This window comes from Xenopus laevis, chromosome 3L (genome assembly GCF_017654675.1).
Source record: "Xenopus laevis strain J_2021 chromosome 3L, Xenopus_laevis_v10.1, whole genome shotgun sequence".
In the NCBI taxonomy this organism is placed as follows: domain Eukaryota; kingdom Metazoa; phylum Chordata; class Amphibia; order Anura; family Pipidae; genus Xenopus; species Xenopus laevis.
In genome coordinates this window covers 111,231,747-111,253,336 of record NC_054375.1, presented here as the reverse complement: position 1 = coordinate 111,253,336, position 21,590 = coordinate 111,231,747, and the positions used below count along the sequence as shown (strand labels likewise).

At 40.1% G+C, this 21,590-nt stretch overlaps 1 protein-coding gene across 2 annotated transcripts in view; it reads right to left on the bottom strand.

Moving 5' to 3' along the window:
• The window catches only part of sh3gl3.L (SH3-domain GRB2-like 3 L homeolog), a 32,990-nt gene extending 16,367 nt beyond the window's left edge, over positions 1 to 16,623 (bottom strand). Inside the window, exon 1 of one of the 2 annotated variants that reach the window (XM_018251106.2) lies at positions 16,361 to 16,623. In XM_018251106.2, coding sequence (XP_018106595.1) covers positions 16,361 to 16,405 — 45 coding nt within the window. In that variant the 5' untranslated portion in view covers positions 16,406 to 16,623. 2 annotated transcript variants of the gene reach the window in all.
• Between the last annotated feature and the right edge of the window lie 4,967 nt (positions 16,624 to 21,590).

Below are 21,590 nucleotides of genomic sequence, written 5' to 3'. Positions count from 1 at the left end.
GGCATCTATGGGAGACAACGTTTTCGTACTTTGGAGCTTTCTGGATAATAGGTTTCCGGATAATGGATCCCATACCTGTATTTAAGTAAACAGCAATACTTGTTAATGAGCTTGTTTTTAGACAATACTCTGCTCAAGATCACCAGTTGATGATTGTACTGGTAGACACCAATCTACCTTTTGGACACCACATGGGAGGCTTGATACATAAGGTTGGTAGTCCTTTAATAAACCTGCTGTCATAATCCCCTATCTAGTAATACAGCAGGTTTAGTTTATTTCATCTCTCTGAATTACATGTTTAACATCCAAAACAGTGATTTACTGAAGTCTGACTCTGGAAACCCACAACCAGTTTCTGGCATAACTCTTTTTGGCTTAGCGCAAGCCACAGGGTAAATATGTTGAGTGGCTAAATGGAAAAGCATAAGTGTCTTGTGTTGTAAATAATAAAATATTTGAAGAGAGACATAAATGAATGAACCTGAGGGGAAAACCAACACAAAGATATTTTACTCTTACGGGTTGCATCTGACCTATTAAATCCAAGTCCTTTGAATCGCCAGCAAAGTACAGCTTTCTCTAGCTGCAAGTATGGAATCTATTATGTGCCACACACACAAATGTCAGACAATGTGGGCTTTCACTCCAGTCTTCGGAAGAGCAAACATCCATAACTGGAAGTTCTAATATTTACAGGAATCTGACACTTACAGCATGCCCCCCTGGAGTTAAAGAATGGGGTCGAAGGGAGCATTTGGCCATTTGTATAACCACAAAGGTCTGTTGACATGAAGCTCAGGAGGAAGACCTGCACAGAGTCTAGACTGGCAGCTTCTAGAGATAATTCATTCACATTCTAGTGTTTATGGCATTAGGTAGGCTTTACTTGAGGCAGCACACATGTTTACAGGTATAAACAGTATTTCACTATTAAATGGAAGAAGTACTTTTTCAGAACAAGATACACTTTAACTTTATTTAACCTTAAGTTTATGTAAGAGTGTTTTTGGGGGAGCCCTGCTACATCCAGTAGAGCAAGTGTTACACAGAACACTGTAACAATCAGCAGCAATACTCACCCGTGTGTTTTATATATAGGTATAGGAAACCCACCCAATCCCCATGTTCAATATTCTTTTTTTCCGCATTCACTATCCCATTTCATAGCCAACTTATAGCACCATAACTGTATGATAGAGCTATTAGAAATGCCCTGGGAATGCAAGTAAAGCTTATAGCAGTGTGTCGTGCACTGTATATATTACTTTATTTTGTGATACATGTATGTAGAATCTCTGAAGGGGGAATCCAGATGTCTCATTTGGCACTTTTCTTTGGGTGGCATTGCTGTGTATGTTGCTTTTCTTTCTTCCCAGCAGCACATTACAGCTCCCAGAACAATCTCCTCTGCTCTGTCACCTCTGCTATCTGCTGCAGCATTCCTGACAATAACTGCAGTGCCATTTGTCTGTATGAACCCCGGGGCCTGGAGACACTTCCTCTAGCCTTCCTGGATGAACAGAACTATATCCTAAATCTTCTCATACATCTACTGCAATTGTCCTTATTATCAGTACATACTTCCTTGCCTGAGCTATAAATATATAGCAAGGAAACACTGCATACTCAGCTTTTACTTTTTATTTCTAAGGGGTGCTGGACTGTGGGGAGGAGGTATCGGGTTGTCTACTATTAAGAGAATCCAACTTTAAAAGCAACTTTAAGGATCTAAGCTCTACAGTGAGGCTGTACAGCAAAGTTATTAAGGAAGATTTATGTTGTATAAATGTACAAGAGGCAAAATAAACTTTGTGCAGATCCTTTTTCGACAGTTCTCTTCCTGACTAGTCCCCATATGTAATAAAAGGCACTAAGTTTGCCTGGGGCAGTAACCCATAGCAACCAATAAGATGTTTGCTTTTAAACAGGTGACCAGTAAATGCTACCTTCTGATTGGTTTCTCTGGGTTACTGCTGGGCAAACTTAGTGCCTTTTATTACATAACCCCATTAGTCATTTATTTACTTAGTTTTATTTTTATATTGCCGATGTTACACAGTGCTTTGCAGGGGATGTTTCATCAGCCTCTTCCAACCTGCAATGTATATTGAACTTCACCAACCACAAGCATTCAAACTCACAGGCGGGTACAGAAACAGTTTTAGGACATTGAAAGTAGTGCATTTATGGAATGCTCTCTCTCTGAAGTGGTTTCCCTGGCAGATACAACAGAAATACCTTTTTAGTAACTTAGAAAATGATTGAATGTACTTTCAGTAATACATAAATGTGTCATATTAAAATTAACTTTTCCCCCTTCATGGGACAAATTGGAAATATGTATAATTTATCTTGAAATAATGCTAATGCTAACAGTAGATTACACACACGTTACATCTTGCTGATGTCAATGGGGGTATGAATTATTCAATCCAATAGGAGTAAGCCAGTTTATCGGTAAAGGATAATTGTAAGAAGAGGTCAAACGCAGATTTAATGCTGCAAAATTCCAGGTGCCTTTTATTAAGTGTTAATAAAAAGCAACCGGAATTTTGCAGCATTTAATCTGCATTTGACCTCTTCTTACAATTATCCTTTACCAAGTTATAAGGCTTCATTGGACGGAAGCAGTAAGAATTGGTCTAAAACTGTGAGTGAATCTTTTCCCGAAGTATAATGTAAGCCAGTTTTATGTGTAGGTGCAACATGAAAAGGGACAGTGCCGGAACTATGGGGGTTTGTGGGGGGTTCACCAGAGTCTGCTCCCCCTCAGAGCCTCACATGTGTGCAAATCCATGCAAACATTGCATCTGGATAGGGGGCAGGGATCCCGACTGCACATCCTTCACCAGGGTCCCGTCACTGATAGTGACTTACTGAAAAGGGAGCCCTGGTATATACCTCGATGTGTTATTTCCAGAGCACTGCACTGTGAACATTTTTAGTTGTAAAAGAGCCTTAATATGTTATATCTTAAGTTTTAAGATTGTATTTAACAGCATCCTCAGCATAACACCATCCTCTTCCTCTCTCCTTGTTTAGTATTTTACTCTTGGCCCTTCCTTAACTGTACCACCTTCCTGGAGTTTTGTTCAATAATTAATAGTCGGTTTATTGCCATTTTACTTCTTTTAACCCATTCTTATTCCTATAACTACATTGCAATGATACCCTGGTGGCATTTATGCTTTCCACCCATAAATACCACACCACTTTTTTCTTTGAGTGCATTCAACTCCTCAGGCTACTTCCAGGCATTGCCTTTAAATCATTTATTTCAGCAGAAAATAGCACAAGCAATCGGGGTCAACTGCACCTGAGGAAGGGGTGAACCCCGAAAGCTTGTGCTATTTTCTGCTGAAATAAATGATTTAAAGGCAATGTCGAAGTTTTTGGTGTGCTTCCCCCCATAAATACCCACATATTTTAACCATTTCTGCCTCTCTGTCTTCATTTTCCCGTGCAATCCAAGGCCTTCCTTCTGCTGCACTCATCTGTTCTCTCTGTCCAGTTTCCTGTTTTGCTCACCTTCTGCATCCTGACCCCTGCTATCTACTCACTACCGCTTCCTCCTTTATATGCCTTTCCTTCCATAACAGTTTTGTTATGTTTGCATCTTTTAGTAAAGGCAGTCTCTAAAAAGCCTGACATACTAAGTCGCCTGACTTTTTTTGGAAGTGGTGGAAATCAAATGACTGTAAGAGATCCTTGAGAAGAGACCTCGCACCAGGCAGAGATGCACTCGCATTTAACATTTCTAATAGAATTTTTCTGCTGAGCACATATGTAATGTAACAAAAGAGCTCAGTATTCGCAAGCCAAGGATACATTCCTAACAATAAATACTTTGTTCCCAGCACTTGACTTTTTCAAACATTTTAATTTTCTGTATGGAAACGAACCTTGCAGAAATATTTTGCTACACGTTGCAAAAAAACTTGCCGGCACGTGTCATAATATTCTGTTTTTCTGCCATTAACATCACAGGTCAGAGCATAGGAAAAAGCACATATCTGCAATTGCAATTTAGAACAGTTTACAGGGTCGGTGACCCCCTCCCCCCGAACTCCCAGAACTGTTTTAGAAGGTGAAAAATGACACTTCAATATATTCCCAAAATATTTGGATTGCTTTGATAAAAGTAAGCAACAGCAGAAGTACTAGAAATAAAATGCACAGTTGGAGGAAATACAAGTGCTACAAGAAGTTCCTCGAGATATGACAGTTCATTTGAGAGTGAGAAATGAGTGGTTAAACCAAAATGCATGAAAAGAACGCACTGAAAAATACCAGCAGCCAACGCTAAATGACATAACTGCTAGTTTGGACATGCTTCCAAAATATGTCCTTTTATAGAATTTTAATTAGGATATATAATACATTTGTAAAGGATGAGGTTATGTACTCCCTTAACTCTTCATACTATGACCATGGAAACATCCCTCACTTTTCCTCCCCACTACTACATACTCTGTATGGGGCTACAGGGAACAATGAAGTGCAAGGTATATTCCTACAAAAAAAAAGGGTTATACAGATGAAGCTGCGTCCTAGATGGGCATTTCACACATGATGAAATGCATGATGCTGATATAAAGACAGACATTTAGAGTAGTTTTAATATAAAATGCTATGTGATCTTTAGCAAATGATAAAGATCTAATGCTATTGTAGCAGGCATGGTCTGTTTGTTGCACATGAGTTGATTGGGACAGCAACAGAACTGTCGAGAAGATACAATGAAGAAAGCATAGTTTACAAAGCCTCTATACATTCACCAGTGAAAATGCAAAGCTCTGAAATGGACACAAAATTGATCCCACATTGGTGCCTCTCACAAAGGTAATTGTGCCCATAAATACTCCTAACAACTTTCACCATCACCAGTGCTTCTGCCTAGCACATACTGTCATAATGGAATGGCCTTCTGGGCTCATGGCCTGCTTGCATGTGGCATTAGTTCCAATCACTAATGCCGTTATTAATGCCATTTGCTGGGAGTGATGCCATTCTAATACTAATAATGTGGAAACTGCATCCAGGAAATCTTCTGAGCTTTTTGCCAAACAGGTGGCAACATGTGAACGCAATTACGCTGGAATTCCAGGTAAAAACACTGCATTGTGAATAATTATTAGGTATATAAAACTTGCAGTCTTTAAGAAAGTCTGAATTTATAAACAAATAAATATGTCTAAACACTGCCCAAAAGATCAAATTCATATCCACAAGGGAGTAGTAAGCCTTTTCCCATGGAGTAGCCAGAGCTCTTTTTATCAGCCGCTGAAATGCAGTTTCCATCATCAATTAGTAGCTGACCAAAGCAGAGGGAACGTGTGTAACTACAGAGGAAGCAGACCCTGCAGCTGCAAGGGAGCCCAGCCCGTTAGGTATAGAGCAATTTCAACATATATTGGTAAAACAGGGCAACCTCTGGATATTTTGGGGGTCCTAGGGGCGACATAATATCTATTTATGACACTGGCAGAGCCAGAAGCGTAACTAGAGGGGGGCGGGCCCTGGCGCAGGACATGCAGCCAGGCCGCCGCCCCCCTCCGTACACCCGGAACTGGCCAGGAATATGCGCCGCACAGCGGCGTGCGGACGGCCGGGGGGCCCTTGAGGGGGTGCGTGCCCTGGCCCGCTCGCACCCCCTGCTCCCCCGGTAGTTCCGCCACTGGGCAGAGCAATGCTTCAAGCTAGAAAGCATACTTTCAGAGATCATCTTATCTGAAATATATTGGATATGCTTAGTCCCAAGTGGTAGTAGAAAATTTGAGTAATGGATGGCACTTGTTCTCCTTTCAGAAAGAGAGCACAACTGATCATTAATTCAGGCAAAGGCTGCCTTTGGCACTCCAGCTGTTTTGTAACTACAACAGTTCTGTGGGCAGAGAGGGGGTGCTAAGAGCTGGGAGTTATGCAACAGCTGGAGATGCCATGGGGGGCATCCTATTAAACTATATGTCATTAGCACAGCTCTGTGTAAGCATCAACCACAGCTCTCAACTCTCTGTTAACCAACCAGAAATCTGATTAGTACTCAGCTTTCATCTATATTAGTCCCTGCATTCATATAACACTGCCATTGCCTCGGAGTCGGGTGTTTCTGTGCTGTTAAATCCAACTTACAAACCATTTCTTAGTAGGTGTCTCCTTGAGTACAGAGCTCTCTGTTCTGATACACACGGCACTCTGATAAAGTACCTTTGCATTATAGTTCTTCTCTTGGAAACAAATTGACACTAAAGGAAATTGATTTGTTAAATAAACGAAAGCCTTGCTTAACTCTATGGTTACCAGTGATAGTTACAGGCAGGTTCATTGGCTCCTGATATCAACAGGGACCGATGTAAATGACATATAACTTGTGGAATAAGTCAATACTATATAAATAAAGAATTATATTATACTGTAATGCTTTATATATATATATATATATATATATATATATATTCTTTCATACATTACATTACATTATTCATGTCCATTTAATTGCCTCTTACCTGAAATTCTTTCAGGTTGCAGACCTTGGAGCAGAAAGCAGCAATAAAAGGAAACCAGCTTTGGCAGATATCAATAGGAAGGAATAAGAAAGGTCAGTTTTATCAGAACTTGAATATCTCTAGCACAGCAGGCATGTTCTCTCTATTAGATAAAACAGCTTAGTGTATCTCAATAATGTCCCCATTAAGATTTTGGTATAATTGTGCTGCCACCAAAATAATTCACTATAAAATCTCAACACATCAATGGTCATAGATGTCAAGGATCATCTTTGGGTGAGATTAGGAAAGAATGGTGGTGATTTTTACTTTGTTTGGATACTATAAATTAGCATCTTGGTTGTGTGCTGTGATGTTGCTGCCATATTTATCTGCCTGCAAGCTTGTCAGTAGGCTGGGGTGTGGCAGGTAACTATGCATGTTTGTGTCAGTACAGATATCTGTCAATACTGATATAAGGGAGCACTACGGTTCTGTGTCAGTGCGTCGGAAGTGATTATACATGTGGGAATAGGAACTGATATTGTCCTACAAGCTCTGTGGCTCCTGGACTTGCTGCCATTAATATTTTACTAACACATTTTTATAAAGCACCAACATATTCTGCAGCACTGTACAATACATGATGTGTACACTGAACATCTAATTTTACAAAAGTAACTGATACAAGAAATAAAAAGGACCCACTGGCATAACTATAGAAGAAGCAGAACCTGCGGCCGCAAGGGGGCCCGGACCATGGGTCTGCTTCCTCTATAGTTACAAAAATCCCAAAATCCCCCCTCCGGGGGATTTGAATGGCTGGGTGGGTGGAGGTAGGGGTGCTAGGCTGGTGCTGCAGTGTGCCAGGCCCCTCCAAAGTTTTTTGTAGGGGGGCTCTGAGACTTTGTTATACCACTGAGAGGACCCTGGCCAAAAGAGCATACAATCTAAAATGCCACCTTGCATTAACTTTAAAGCAATATCACAAAAAATCCCTAGCAAAAAGATCCCCATTGAAATGATAGATGGTAAAAGAGTTTGGCAAAGATTTTCAGATGTATTAATGGCAAGCAATATTGCAGCTCCCACACACCTGTATAAATACTAATAGAAAGTAAGGAATGGTGGGGAGCGGCACTGGCTGTGAATGCATTATGCATTTTTCTGAAGCAATTACAATTTCTTTTGTAGAGAGAACATCATGCTAAACCATATTCTGCTATGTTTGCTCTCCTGCACGTGTCTTTATTATGCCAACACCTAGTAACACCTCCACTCAAAAACAAATGATGCAACAGAAATACATTCCAGGAAGCAACTATGGACTCAATTAATTATGGGGCTGTAAGATTTCACATCCCGCAGCATATTATTATGGGCAGCTAGATATCCATGAATCATGTGAATGGTGCTGACTTAGAGATGGGATCACCACTTATCAACACAGATATTCAAGGAAGGAGAGGATTGATAAGACAAGCAAAAATGTAAATTGCCATGTATTGATACATGAGCCATAGGTGAAGTATGTCGTGAATTTGAGGTTATTAATGTACAGTAAGCAGGCAAAATATATGCATTTTAAGGGAAAGAGAAAAAAAGGGAATTGAGATGTACCAGAGATAGTTTAGTCTCTGCTGAAAAACCACATAGTGAACATTTACAGGAACTAGGACAGAGAAATGGCATATATGTAATGGCATATATATAATGGAACGCTTGTTATGTTAAAGGCCACATATATTTTGGGGACTTTAAAAAGATACAGCCCAGGCATTATGTTTTAGTTTTGATTTATGTCTCTAAAATTAATATACATTTTTAGCATAATGAACAAGATTATCTGTTATCCAGAATGCTCGGGACCTTTCCGTAATTTGGATACCTTAACTTACTAAAAAAATATTTAAATAAATCCAAAAGGCTTGTTTTGCTTCCAAAAATGGTTCATTATGTCTCAGTTTGGATCAAGTAAAAGGTACAGTTGATTGTTGCAGTGAAAAAAACACAATAATTTTTTAAAATTTTAATTATTTGGTTTCCTGTAATTCGGAGCTTTCTGGATAATGGGTTTACGGATAACGGATTCCATGCCTGTATTTTATTTATATTATTTTCCCTGTCATGCCTTAGGGTTATGGTACACATAGCCTTCTCAGCTTCCTGCAGTTTGGCCGGCTAAAAAGTGCCACAAACCTGCTGCTGCCGTTCACTTACAGGGAAAAATGGCAAAGCTTAAACCTCCAGTACAGGTCGATTTTGGAGAAGGGTTCAGGCGTTTCCCCTTAAAATGAATGGGAACTGCTGTTTGTGGCTTGTAGTGTTTTTTAGCCAGCTGAAATATGCAAAGCACAATGGATGTCAACAGCCTCAATGGAAACCCTGTGAAGGATACAAGAACAGTCTGCTGCTTTAATGTGTGTATATATATATATATATATATAAGCTTGCACCACAACTTGCGCACAATTTTTCAAAGTAGATAGTAATTTATCTACATTGGTGAACCAAATGCCAAGTTGTGGTACAAACTATTTAGCGAGCTTTCTGAGATGACCCTGGAATTCTCAGTGAAATTTTTGTGCTTATGATTAAATGTCTATTTGTGTCTATTTGCATGGAGCCATGCTCTGGTTAAATGATCCCTATTTGCTTTATGGTGCTTACAATACACAGTTTTTCCTGAGACTGGGTAACCATGGTGAAGTTTCAGTTTTTATATAACATTCAAGGCTGTTTTTTAACTGTTATTCTGTTATTCTGTAAAGTATTCATCCACAGAGGCAGTTTTTCCTGTCTTCTCCCTTGTGAATATTTGACTTATCTCTTACGGTACATTGTTGCTCCTTTATTACTGAAGGTGATATTGACACTAAAAACGACTTTTTATGAATGTACATTAAAAATTACCTATAGGTCATGCTGATTTGATTATTTGTTGAGAGGTTTGTTTCTGTAAGTAATTGTTAGTTGAAGTTCCTAAACCTGACTGTTTTGCCAACCTCACTGTCCCATCTCAGCCTGTCAGTCAGTTTCTAATGCTAACGGACTACTGCTCCACAAATATGGCCGCCCCCTCATAAGCGAACACAAGGAGTCAGATAGGTAATGTAAAAGCATTGGGCAAATACTTTGTGGCAAAATGATAAGAAGCATGTAAAGTCAATTTTATGGTAAATGTAAAAAAGGTTCATTTTCTGGTGTCAGTATCTCTTTAAGTAATTGATATGAAACTGCATGTTTAAATGCTTATATGTGTAACCAGCCCGTTCCATTGCCTCATCCATGCAACAGGAATTCAGATTGCCTAACTGGGTGCACTCAGCAGTTTTTTATATGTGTTTAGAAGAAATATTAGAGGGCTAGTTCATGCTACTTTTGCCACAGTCATTGTACACATTGGTGGCATTGAAGTGGCCCGCCAGTCTATTAAGCTGAATCATATACACTGCGCCTACTGATGCAGGGGAACCTTACAGCTACTGACACCTCAAAGGTAGTGATAGTTCCAGGGTTTCCACATCAGTCTGCGTCAACTGGTGCAACATAATTAAAAATAATTGGATGCATCCAGTTCATGTTGAAGCACACACACAACAGTTTGCATGGCTTCAATCAGCTGCCATTACATTAGGTGCAGCCCCAACTCACACCTGCAATTTAGTTTGTGAGGCAAATGCTGAATTGTGGGTAAAAAATGGTGACTTGTTCCAACATTGCACTTTGCACACTGCACTTGCTCTCCTAAATGAGCACTTACATGTATTTAAAGAGAACATATTGCATCTTCAAAAATCCCCCTCAAGGACAAGGAAACCCTAATGCACTAGGGGGCACCAAAATGTTATGCACCCCTCCTTGGATTTTTTCCCCTGGACTGGGAAGAACCTGGGAAGAACCAGCATGATGCATACCTCCCATAATTTTGGAAACATAAAGGGACCAAAAAGTTGCTGCTTGTAGTGTGGCAACATTTTTTGACCACGCCAATTTGTGTGGCCACACCCCCTAATTACCATGTTCATTTTACAAAATTCAACAGGTTATAAAAGTTTGAGCTTACAAGATGAAACAGAACCACTCCTTCATAAAATAAAAATGCCTTTATTGGAACCCTTTAGGGCATTACAGCAACGTTTTGTCACATCTGACCCTTTGTCAAGCGATGTGACCCGAAACGTTGCTGTAATGCCCTAAAGTGTTCCAATAAAGGCATTTTTATTTTAAGAAGGAGTGGTGCTGTTTCATCTTGTAAGCTGTGGATAGTGGCCGTTGGGAAAACTTGAACCACAAATAAGAAAAAGCCAGGAGGATGTGCTGACTATTTTGCACTTTCCACTGGTTATAAAAGTTTGAACATATTTCTGTGTTTTTTTTCCAGTTATTACAGCTTTGAAAATGAAGGTGAATTGCCCTTTAAGCTGTGAGTCTAAGGGACCTTTCCCAAGGGACGTGTTATCTTATATTGTTACAATTACTTATTTGCTAATATAGATTGTTTATCTAGATACATTTGGATTGTTACAAATGTATCTTATCTTTTGTTGTGGCTGTTCTGGGCTCCCTGCCAGAAGCCAATTAAGTTAGAAACTTTTTCTGGCTGTTCAGTGCAGAGAAAAACGGGACTTTCCAGTACAAATGAGGGACAGCAGGTTAAGCTGTCAAAAGAGGGACTGTCCCTCTAAAAACAGGACAGTTGGGAATTGGGAATTGCTGCCATCCTTAATGTGTCTCGCTGGGGTCTACCTTTACCTTTGCACATGAGCAGAAGAGTAAAATTTACCAATTTTACATTGCACATGTGCAAGTCTAATTCTTCTCAAGGTAAGCCTTGGATAAACACTGAAGACAAAGGCACAACACTGCTTGAGAAAGTTCCCTGGGCAGAAGCACTGGGATTGGCGCAAGGGAAATTTAAAAAACTATCGTATTTCCTGCACATCCCCAGTTTCTCTAAACCAATGTGGGTGTGGTTGGGCCATATGCCGCCCCCTAAAATCCTGCCACCATAGGCCCGGGCCTTGGTGGCCTTTTCACAAATCCGGGCCTGATTGGGTCAACTTGCAAGTCTACAGAAAAGTGTGCTGCAGTAGTTAAAACAAAACAGTAATGTTTACTCTGGCTATATGTTCCAATAATGTAACACTTGTTTAAATTAACACCTGCATTTAAAAATGGATAGAGTTGGAACACAAACAAGTAATTTGATTGCCTTGCATGTAGTCTCATTTTCCCAGCAAACCTACTATCTTTAATTCAACATGGTCCAACTTTAATGCGCACTATTTCTTGATTAAGACCTATGACATATGGTCTAAATCCCAATGGATCACATGACACTTTTCTTTAATGGGAAGCCCTATGAGCTTCTGACATCACGCGCATACGCATAATGAGCAGTGGCGGAACTACAGGGGGAGCAGGGGGTGCAATTGGGCCAGGGCCCGCACCCCCTCAGGGCCCCCCGGCAGCTCGCGCACTGACGATTTCGGGTAAAAAAAATCTGTTACGGAGGGGGGCGGGGGCCCGGCGGCACATCCCGCCCCCTTCCAGTTACGTTACTGATAATGAGCAAGTTGCAGCATTCTCTCAATATGCACATGCATGTGCCTCAACATGGCCGCTCTAACTGGGTGCTCCCTCTGGTGTGGGTGTCCTAGCACTGATGGGGGGCAATTTTTTAAGAAAAAACTACTGTTACCCCCAACCGGAGTGCGGGCTCTAGTTGCCTGCACTCCAGTTAAAAAAACATTTTCACACAACAGGTGCCCTTTAGTCAGCTGCCATCTGTTACACCGTTACACTGATTCACAAGTCAGAACTAGCAGTGCAGAAAATATAAACAGTCAGACACTGCTTTCAATAGCAATTATATTTATAGGTAACAGCCGACAGAACATATCCATTAAAATAGATAGATATAGCATTTTGTTTTAGTTCAAATTTGATGTTCTAACACGGATCCAGTTAGTGCAGGTTTCTCTGCTGTATCAGTCCCAGCTCTCTTTTAGTATAGTAAGAATAGTAAGTATTAAGTAGGCCATATTCCCCCTGATGGTTAACATTGGCAAGTGTCTATTCATGTTTCAGATTCACAGCTGTTCCACGGCATGTTGCAAGACACAAGAGTGAAATCCGAACACACAAACAGAGAAGAATTACTCAGGCTTACCACATATTCAGGAATACAAACACATGCAGAAGAGTAAACAGCATGTGCAAAATAAAAGATAAAAATGGAACCAATAAGAAAAACCAGAGAAAGCTTGTAACAATTTTAAAACCTAAGCAGAGATAAAACATATAACCATATACAGGTATAGGATCCCTTATCCGGAAACCCGATATCCAGAAAGCTCCGAATTACAGAATGGCTGTCTCCCATAAACTCCATTTTATCCAAATAATCCAAATTTTTAAAAATGATTTCCTTTTTCTCTGTAATAATAAAACAGTAGCTTGTACTTGATTCCAACTATGATATAATTAATCCTTATTGGAAGCAAAACCAGCCTATTGGGTTTATTTAATGTTTAAATGAATTTCTAGTAGACTTAAGGTATGGAGACCCAAATTACGGAAAGATCCATTATCCGGAAAACCCCAGGTCCCGAGCATTCTGGAATAACAGGTCCCATAACTGTATAATTATACACAAAACCATGAATATCTTGTAAATCATATCCTTATAAACGGTGAGTTCTGATGTCATCAGTTATAAACGGTGAGTTCTGATGTCATTTCTGTCACATGACTCACTGAAAGTTGTGTATTACAATAAATAAAGTACCCCCAGTTGCAAAATATAAGAATATTTGAAGTTACTTCAGAGTTCCATGACATGTATAAAAAGACTCGGCCTTCAGCCTCGTGTTTTTATATGGTAATGAAATGTCCTTGGTAACTTATAATTTCCTTATAATTTACAAGAGGGGGTACTTTATTCACTATATATTGAGAAGGGTAAACCATTTATATATGTTTCCCCAAGAGTACTCCTATGTTTCCCAAGCAGCCATCCCACCCTTTCCTTATAATTTAGCCACTTTTGCGCACAACTTTAGGGCCTTCATTTAGATATAGGCTATATGGCCCTACATCCTATTGGACATACAATTTTATAATAAATTTTATAATTTCTGGTTGAACTGTATGGTGTATGGGGTGTCCTAGTTGTTTTGAAGCCACATCAAAGTCAAAATCCATAACCAGAAAACCAGGTTTCCCAGAAGCCACAGGGAGTCTGAATTTCAAAGATTAGAGAAAGGCTTGATAAACATTTGCTGAATTGCATTGGTCAGTGCAATATAGCTATACACATAAATGAACAAATTGCACAACAGATGCCCAGTCTTATAAGATGGTCCTACAATTATCTGTGTGCAGTCAGTATTAAACTCCATGCACCCCAGGAATCAGAACTTTGGGGCAGATTTATTATGCATCAGTATTTATTACTGAGCAGTGATGATGGTTAATGTAGATGCTTTCAGATTTAGCAAGCTGTTTCTCATGCTTGAAGGATTTGCTCCAGCACTGAAGAGTGTTTACAAATCGGTAGTCCCCCTATTAACTTGCACTGCATTACTGCATTACGGAGACCTAACCCCCCAGCAACAACAGCCTCCCTTAACTGCCCTCCATCAGCCCCCCTTACCTCTACCTCCCCGCACAGTGCAGAAGCAGATTCCTGACTAGTCCTAACTGTGCATGCTCCTAAAGAGGATGCAAATGGTCAGAAGATAGTGCCGGGGAACTCCGCTAAGGGGCTCTGCATTTTAGGCTCAGATTTTCAAATTGGGGCACCTTTCTGTCTAATACACTGTGCCAGATGGGAGAGGTGAGGGGGCCAATGGAAGGCAGTTAAGGGGGGTTTAGTTTGGGGGATTGAGAACTAGGGGTTAGAGCTCTGCGCTTCAATTGAGCTCTAACATCCCATAGAACAGAATGGCATTCAACTATTCAAAGCAAATGAATGTATCAATAGGGTAACTCGACTAGGATTCCCCATTTTGAATACTACTAAATTTGCTAAGGTTTGTCCAACTGGAGACTCACATCTTGTCTAAAATCTCCATATTTTTCCTTTTCATGTCAGTGTGATCTAAAGCATTGATCCCCAACCAATGGCTCACGGGCAACAAGCTACTCACCACACCTTGGATGTTGTTCCCCTTGGCCTCAAAGCAGGTACTTATTTTTGATTTCTTGTCTTGTAGGCAAGTTTTGGTAGCATAAAACCCAGGTGCACTGCCAAACAGAGCCTGCCAGTCCACATAAGGGCTACCAAATTGATACCCTTATTTGACACACCGCGGGAACTTTTTTCATGCCTGTGTTGCTTCCCAACTCTTTTTACATTTGGATGTGACTCACAGGTAAAAAAACTTTTGGGGACCCCTGATTTACAGGTGCTATATGGAAATAATGGATTAAAGTGATTCTTTTCTAACTGTGTGTGGTACTGACTCACAACATACATAAGAACCAGTACAGAGGAACATTAATAGCATCACATATCATTGTTGCTTGGGTACTGTGCAAGTCCTGCAGGCCTGAATCCTGGAATAAAACACTTGAAAATGACTTATAGTGCAGGTCTGTGAGAGCCGCTGCTTCTGATTTAAAGATGAAAGAGCGTCGCAGACACTGTGAATCATGTGGCGGATTGAACACTGCTGAATGTAAATGGCGGCAAAAGTGCCTACCTATTGATATACAGGTTCTTGTCCTGGAGTAAAGCCAGGCAGGGCCAATAAACCAAATGTCTTCTGATGCTTTATCGATGAAACCACTAAGGAGTAAATAGGTTTTTTGAATTTACTGGGTAACATTTCTTCCAGAAACACAAATTATCATGGGCTTTCCAGTCTGCTTTGTTTCTTGGGAGGATTTTGTTTTTCATCTGGCAGAATCATATAGGATTGTTGTCTAATATAAAGCCCATGCCAATACACACACACACAATATTGGATGCAAAGTGCATACTTGGGACCCAATGTTAAAGAAACAAATCCCACCTGACAACAAAAGCACTGTGATCTCTAATTATAATACCAACTGACATAAACAGAAGATATGCTGAAAATAGCAGCTTCATTCCTTGAAGGTGGTGCCTGGAATCGTAGAAACACTGTTATACTCCTACGTCCCTCGCACATCAGCTCGTGCAATTACTGTCATCTGTCTAACAGCTTTGTACAATGAGAGTGGATTATTGATGCGCTATTGATTCAGTGCTGTGCAAGGCCAGCCAGCAGCAGTGTTATTCTAATCAGCCGCCATACACTGGGGATGTGAAACCTGCAGCTGAACTACAGCTCCCAGAATCCCCTGTCATCCACAGGTGGGACACCCCCTAATCAAACAGGCTTTGTAGAAGGAATTAATTGTGCTGTGACCCTGCCCAGGCAGCAGTGTGATTAGAAACACTCACTGTGACAGTGAGAAGGAGAAGGTGTCAGTAGAGTGATACCAGGGCCAGAAAGGGGTAATGCTGATTGCAAAGCTAGTACATGATTTATTTGGAGATGTTACATGATGTGTTACTGTGGAAAGGAACATTTGTATTCTGTGCATGACAGACAGAAGTACAGTGCAATAAAGCAGAAGAGAAAGAGGCAGCCCCATGATAGTATAATAAGGATTACAAGCAGTGCTGCTATTACTTATAGGGTGGGAATAGTACAACTGAGAGTGGGGGGGGGGGCTGCAGGCTGCACCCCTAATATATCTAGATGCTGGGGAAATAGCAATCAACTGGTGTTGTAGCACAGGAGGAGCGGTGCCAGGTCACGTGTCAGCTGTCATTATGTGTAGCCAGGAATATTATTAGTGTCACACTGTAGAGGCAATGGCTCATCCCTTACCTGACTGGCTTTATGGAACTGCTTCTTCAGTCCTGCCACTGACATCCTCACATCAGCGTCGTGCAGCCCGGCCTGGGTGTCTGGAGACGGTTATGGACCAGAGAAATGAGCTGTACGAGGCGCTGTGTGTGTGTTGCCTACAATGTATTCCCACAGCCCCGGGCCGTTCAATTCACAGCTGCTCCCACATCAGCACGGACAAGCGGCAGCAACACCCTCTGAAAACAATGGCACGCCCCTTCTGTGTGATTGGCCCAAGGCTGGACATGCAGATGAGCGGGGAGGGGTTTATACTGAACCTGCTGATAGTTCGGAGTTGTACTTATTTCCAGTGTTAATGCGCTACAGCAGCCCGGGACTTGTTTCTAGCGCTTTTATTCATTGTGATCACCGAAAGTTACAGATCAAGTTTACAGCTCTTTGTCAAGCGAATTCCACACTATCTCCATTCGTTTTAATTTCATTTGTGTCTAGTGCCATCTATTGGCCCCTCATTTCCATGTGATCAAGATCCACACAATGTTTATATTATAAAATACATCAGCTATTCTCAGCGAGCTTCATTATAATCCCACTATAGTCACATCCCAAAGTTACTTTATCTATATATTGTTGTACTTAAACCATAATCCAGATTTAACCCAAAATGATCTTAAACTCTCCAATCTCCTGATCACTGGGCCTCTTATAGGGGTGCTTCACCTTTAAGGGAACTTTTATTATGAGAATGACCAATTCTAAGCAACGTTTCAATTTTTGTTTTATAGTTTTATAGTTATTTGCTTTTTTCTTCTGACTCTTTGTAGCTTTCCAATGGGCGTCGCTGACCCCTTCTAAAAAAAACAAACAAATGCTCTGTGAGGCTACAAATGTATTGTACCCCGTCTGTAACAACTGATTTTGTGTCTAGTAAGATTACTTCACTACCATTCAAAATAGTAGTTACAGAACTTAAAGGGATACTGTCATGGGGAAATTTTTTTTTTTTTTCAAAATGAATCGGTTAATAGTGCTGCTCCATCAGAATTCTGCACTGAAATCCATTTCTCAAAAGAGCAAACAGATTTTTATATATTTAATTTTGAAATCTGACATGGGGCTAGACATTTTGTTAATTTCCCAGCTGCCCCTGGTCATGTGACTTGTGCTCTGATAAACTTCAATCACTCTTTACTGCTGTACTGCAAGTTGGAGTGATATCACCCCCTCCCTTTTCCCCCCAGCAGCCAAACAAAAGAACAATGGGAAGGTAACCAGATAACAGTTCCCTAACACAAGATAACAGCTAAGGTAGATCTAAGAACAACACTCAATAGTAAAAACCCATGTCCCACTGAGACTCCTTCAGTTACATTGAGAAGGAAAAACAGCAGCCCGCCAGAAAGCATTTCTCTCCTAAAGTGCAGGCACAAGTCACATGACCAGGGGCAGCTGGGAAATTGACAAAATGTCTAGCCCCATGTCAGATTTTAAAATTGAATATGAAAAAATCTGTTTGCTCTTTTGAGAAATGGATTTCAGTGCAGAAGTCTGTTGAAGTAGCACTATTAACTGATGTGTTTTGAAAAAAACATGTTTTCCGATGACAGTATCCCTTTAAATTAAAGTGCAGTGCGTGCGGGTCATTTAATTCATCAACAATTTTATGTAAAGCCAATCAATTCCCAACTCAATTAATTCCCAGGCCAATTCATAAATAAATTGAATATAAATATAAAGTGCTGTTTAGTGCATATATCCAATGACTGTTGCCAGATTTAAAAATTGACAATCAGTTCATTAAAAATTCATGATTAGGCTCATTTCGCCTTGATAAAGCTCTTGAGCGAAACGCGCGTTGGCGAGTTGCTATTATCTCTGATTTTTAACAAACTTTTTATCTTTGGTCTATTCCGAGTGGGTCGCTACTGTCTACTTTTTTATCTCTAAAACACTTCCTTCCATTCTAAGGGGCGATGATTTGTGGCTTTTCAGGTACAGCATAGCCTCAATTAAGATCAGGGCAAGTTAATTACGAGGCCACAGTCTCGGTTACCCTGTCCTACCTTCCTCTTTGTGGTGTCCCAGTCTCAGTAATTATTAGGTGGCTAGCTTTGGGACAGCTCCACCTTCTATTTTTTCATTATATCCTTCTATCCTACTGCAAGACTGTAGCACTTTGATTGGCCCTTATCCCAACTCCTGGTCATAATTAAAACTAGATTTAGATCTTATTCTTACGTAATCTACCTATCTAGTAATTGATACTTATTGCACTGCACTTTATATATAATTCTATACAAATTATGAATTTTTTTTAAGAACATCAACTTTTTTAATGCACTTTGTTTCTTATAATTACTTGGACATTTTTAAACACAGCCTAATCATGAATTTTGAATGAACTGATTGTCAATTTTTAAATCTGGCAACAGTCATTGGATATATGCACTAAACGGCACTTTATATTTATATTCAATTTATTTATGAATTGGCCTGGGAATTAATTGAGTTGGGAATTGATTGGCTTTACATAAAATTGTTGATGAATTAAATGACCCGCACGCACTTCACTTTAATTTAAGTTTTGTAACTACTATTTTGAATGGTAGTGAAGTAATCTATTACTATACACAAAATCAGTTGTGGTACTTTTCTATTTTGATTTTTTGAGCACTGACCTTCTGATGGTTGTCAGCCCCCGGTGGTAACCACTAAGATCTTGTTCTTTTTCTTTGTGGTAAAAGAGTTCCTCCCTTTTTTCCTATTTGCTACAAATCTATTGTTATTGTTACTTTTTATCACTGATCCTTTTAGTCAGGCCTCTCCTATTCATATTCCAGTCTCTTATTCAAATCAATGCATGGTTGCTAGGGTAATTTGGACCCTAGTTACCAGATTGTGTAAAATGCAAATTGAAGAGCTGCTGAATAAAAAGCTAAATAACTCAAAATACACAAATAATAAAAAATTAAAACCAGTATTTTTTTCCAGAAAAGGCAACCCTAACTGAGGACCAGATTTTGCATCCGGGGCAGAGTGGAGTAGACAGGGAGGCAAATGAGCTCTTCTAAGGGGACCCGTTCTCCATCGTCCACCCTTTCCTCCCACGGGATTGCACATCCTTTGTTCCTACATCTGCAGCACAGGGCACAGGTAAGGTTGCCACCTTTTCTGGAAAAAATACCTGTCTTCCTATAATTTATAATTTTTCCCTATTAATAACATTGCGATCAACCATCATTTATACCGGCCAGGCCGGTAAAATATCGGCCAGGTGGCAACCCTAGGCACAGGGCGGACATAGATTTAAAAAACGGGCAAAATTGGCCTGTGGGCCTAGTTCCTAGTGCTCAGTATGTAAAGCAAGCTTCAGGTGCAGCTGGGCAGCATGCCGCCAATTCATTTGTGCCGCGGCAGCACTGCCTGCCTTGCCACAAATCCTGCCTGTCCCCTTGGGTTGTAATGAATCTTCATGGGGGGGATGATCTATGGGAAAAGTTTGGGGTTAAAGTGTCACAGTGACTTTTTTTGCCTGATATGAAATATAGAATCATAACTTAAGACAGTACAGAGGGAAGTTGGTGATCGATATAGGAAGGGACCAGTGGCAGAACTATAGAGGAAACAAACCTGCCCTCCCACTCGCTCCCAGGAATGAGAGAGAACCCAGGAAGGGCTATTTCCCTACAGGGGGGCCTGGACACAGGGTCTTCTTCTTCTATAGCTGTAGAGATATCCCCCTCCCTGGTTGCTTTTCTACCTGAGAACAAGAGGGCCGGTGGGGAGCAGTGGTGGAGCCAGGTAAGGGTTAGAGCACATTAAAAGGTTTCGAGTTTATATTAAAGGGGGATATTCACCTTTAAATAAACTGTTAGTATGATATAGAGAGTAATATTCTGAGACAATTTGCAATTTATTTATTTTTTATTTGTGTTTTTTATGTTATTTTGATTTTTATTCAGAAGCTCTCCAGTTTGCAATTTCAGCAATCTTGTTGCCAGGGCCCAAATTACCCTAGCAACTATGCATTGATTTGAATAAAAAGACTGGAATATGAATAGGAGAGTCCTGAATAGAAAGAGGAGGAATGAAAAGTAGCAATAACAAAACAGTTATAGCCTTACAGAGCATTTGTTTTTGGTGACCTCCATATGAAAGCTGAAAATATTCAGAAGAAGAAAATAATTCAAAAACTATATAAAAAAAAAAAACAATGAAGAACAATTTAAAATTTGCTAAGAAATAGCCATTGTATAACATACTAAACACCCCCTTTAAGATGGAATTATTTCCTTTTGTCAAGATGGTTTTACCTGCAGCAGCAAGGAATGAAGATAGGGTCAAATGTGGTCCTGCCCCTATGCTAACTTGTTTATGTGGCATTTCAAAGATAAATTTGTGAACCCCCATAAAAAGCTTTTTTAAACACCTATTTCAGGCTATGGGTAAAGTTAATTGACATTGTATTTTTTAGGGATGCGCCGAATCCAGGATTCGGCCTTTTTTAGCAGGATTTCGAGAGGCGGGGAGGGAAATCATGTGATTTTTTGTCACAAAACAAGGAAGTAAAAAATGTTTTCCCCTTCCCACCCCTAATTTGCATATGCAAGTTTGGATTCGGTTCAGTATTCGGCCGAATCTCTCATGAAGGATCCGAGCGTTTGGCCGTATCCAAGGTAGTGGATTCGGTGCATCCCTAGTATTTTTGCTGTAGAAGGGGCCACAGTTTACCCTTGAGCGTTTTCATACTAAGTTAATAACAGCTTTGTCATACATTAAATGAACTGTAAATTATTCATTTTAGTGCCAATTTATTTTAGACACAAGGTTTTATAAGGATGGAGAGAACTTTGGCCACTTCGTAAAAGATACCGAAAGGAACACGGTGCTCCATTTAGGCTCCATCCCTTGAAAATAAAATATACAGAGACTGGAAGTATAGACATGGGAGACTTAACAACTAACAAGACATAAAATGACAATAGGGCGGTACTTGTCAGCACTTACAACACTTTCAATCAATAAATAGAGAGGATAATCCATAAGAAGTGGTGAATAGCATAAAGAAGGGATGCACCAAATCCAGGATTCGGTTCGGGATTCGGTCAAGATTCAGCCTTTTTCAGCAGGATTCAGATTCTGAATCCAAGTGCCTGACCAAACTGAATATGAATCAAAAAATCATCTTTTCTTCACATAAAAAAATCCCTAATTTACATATGGATTTGGTTCAGTTTTGGCTGGATAT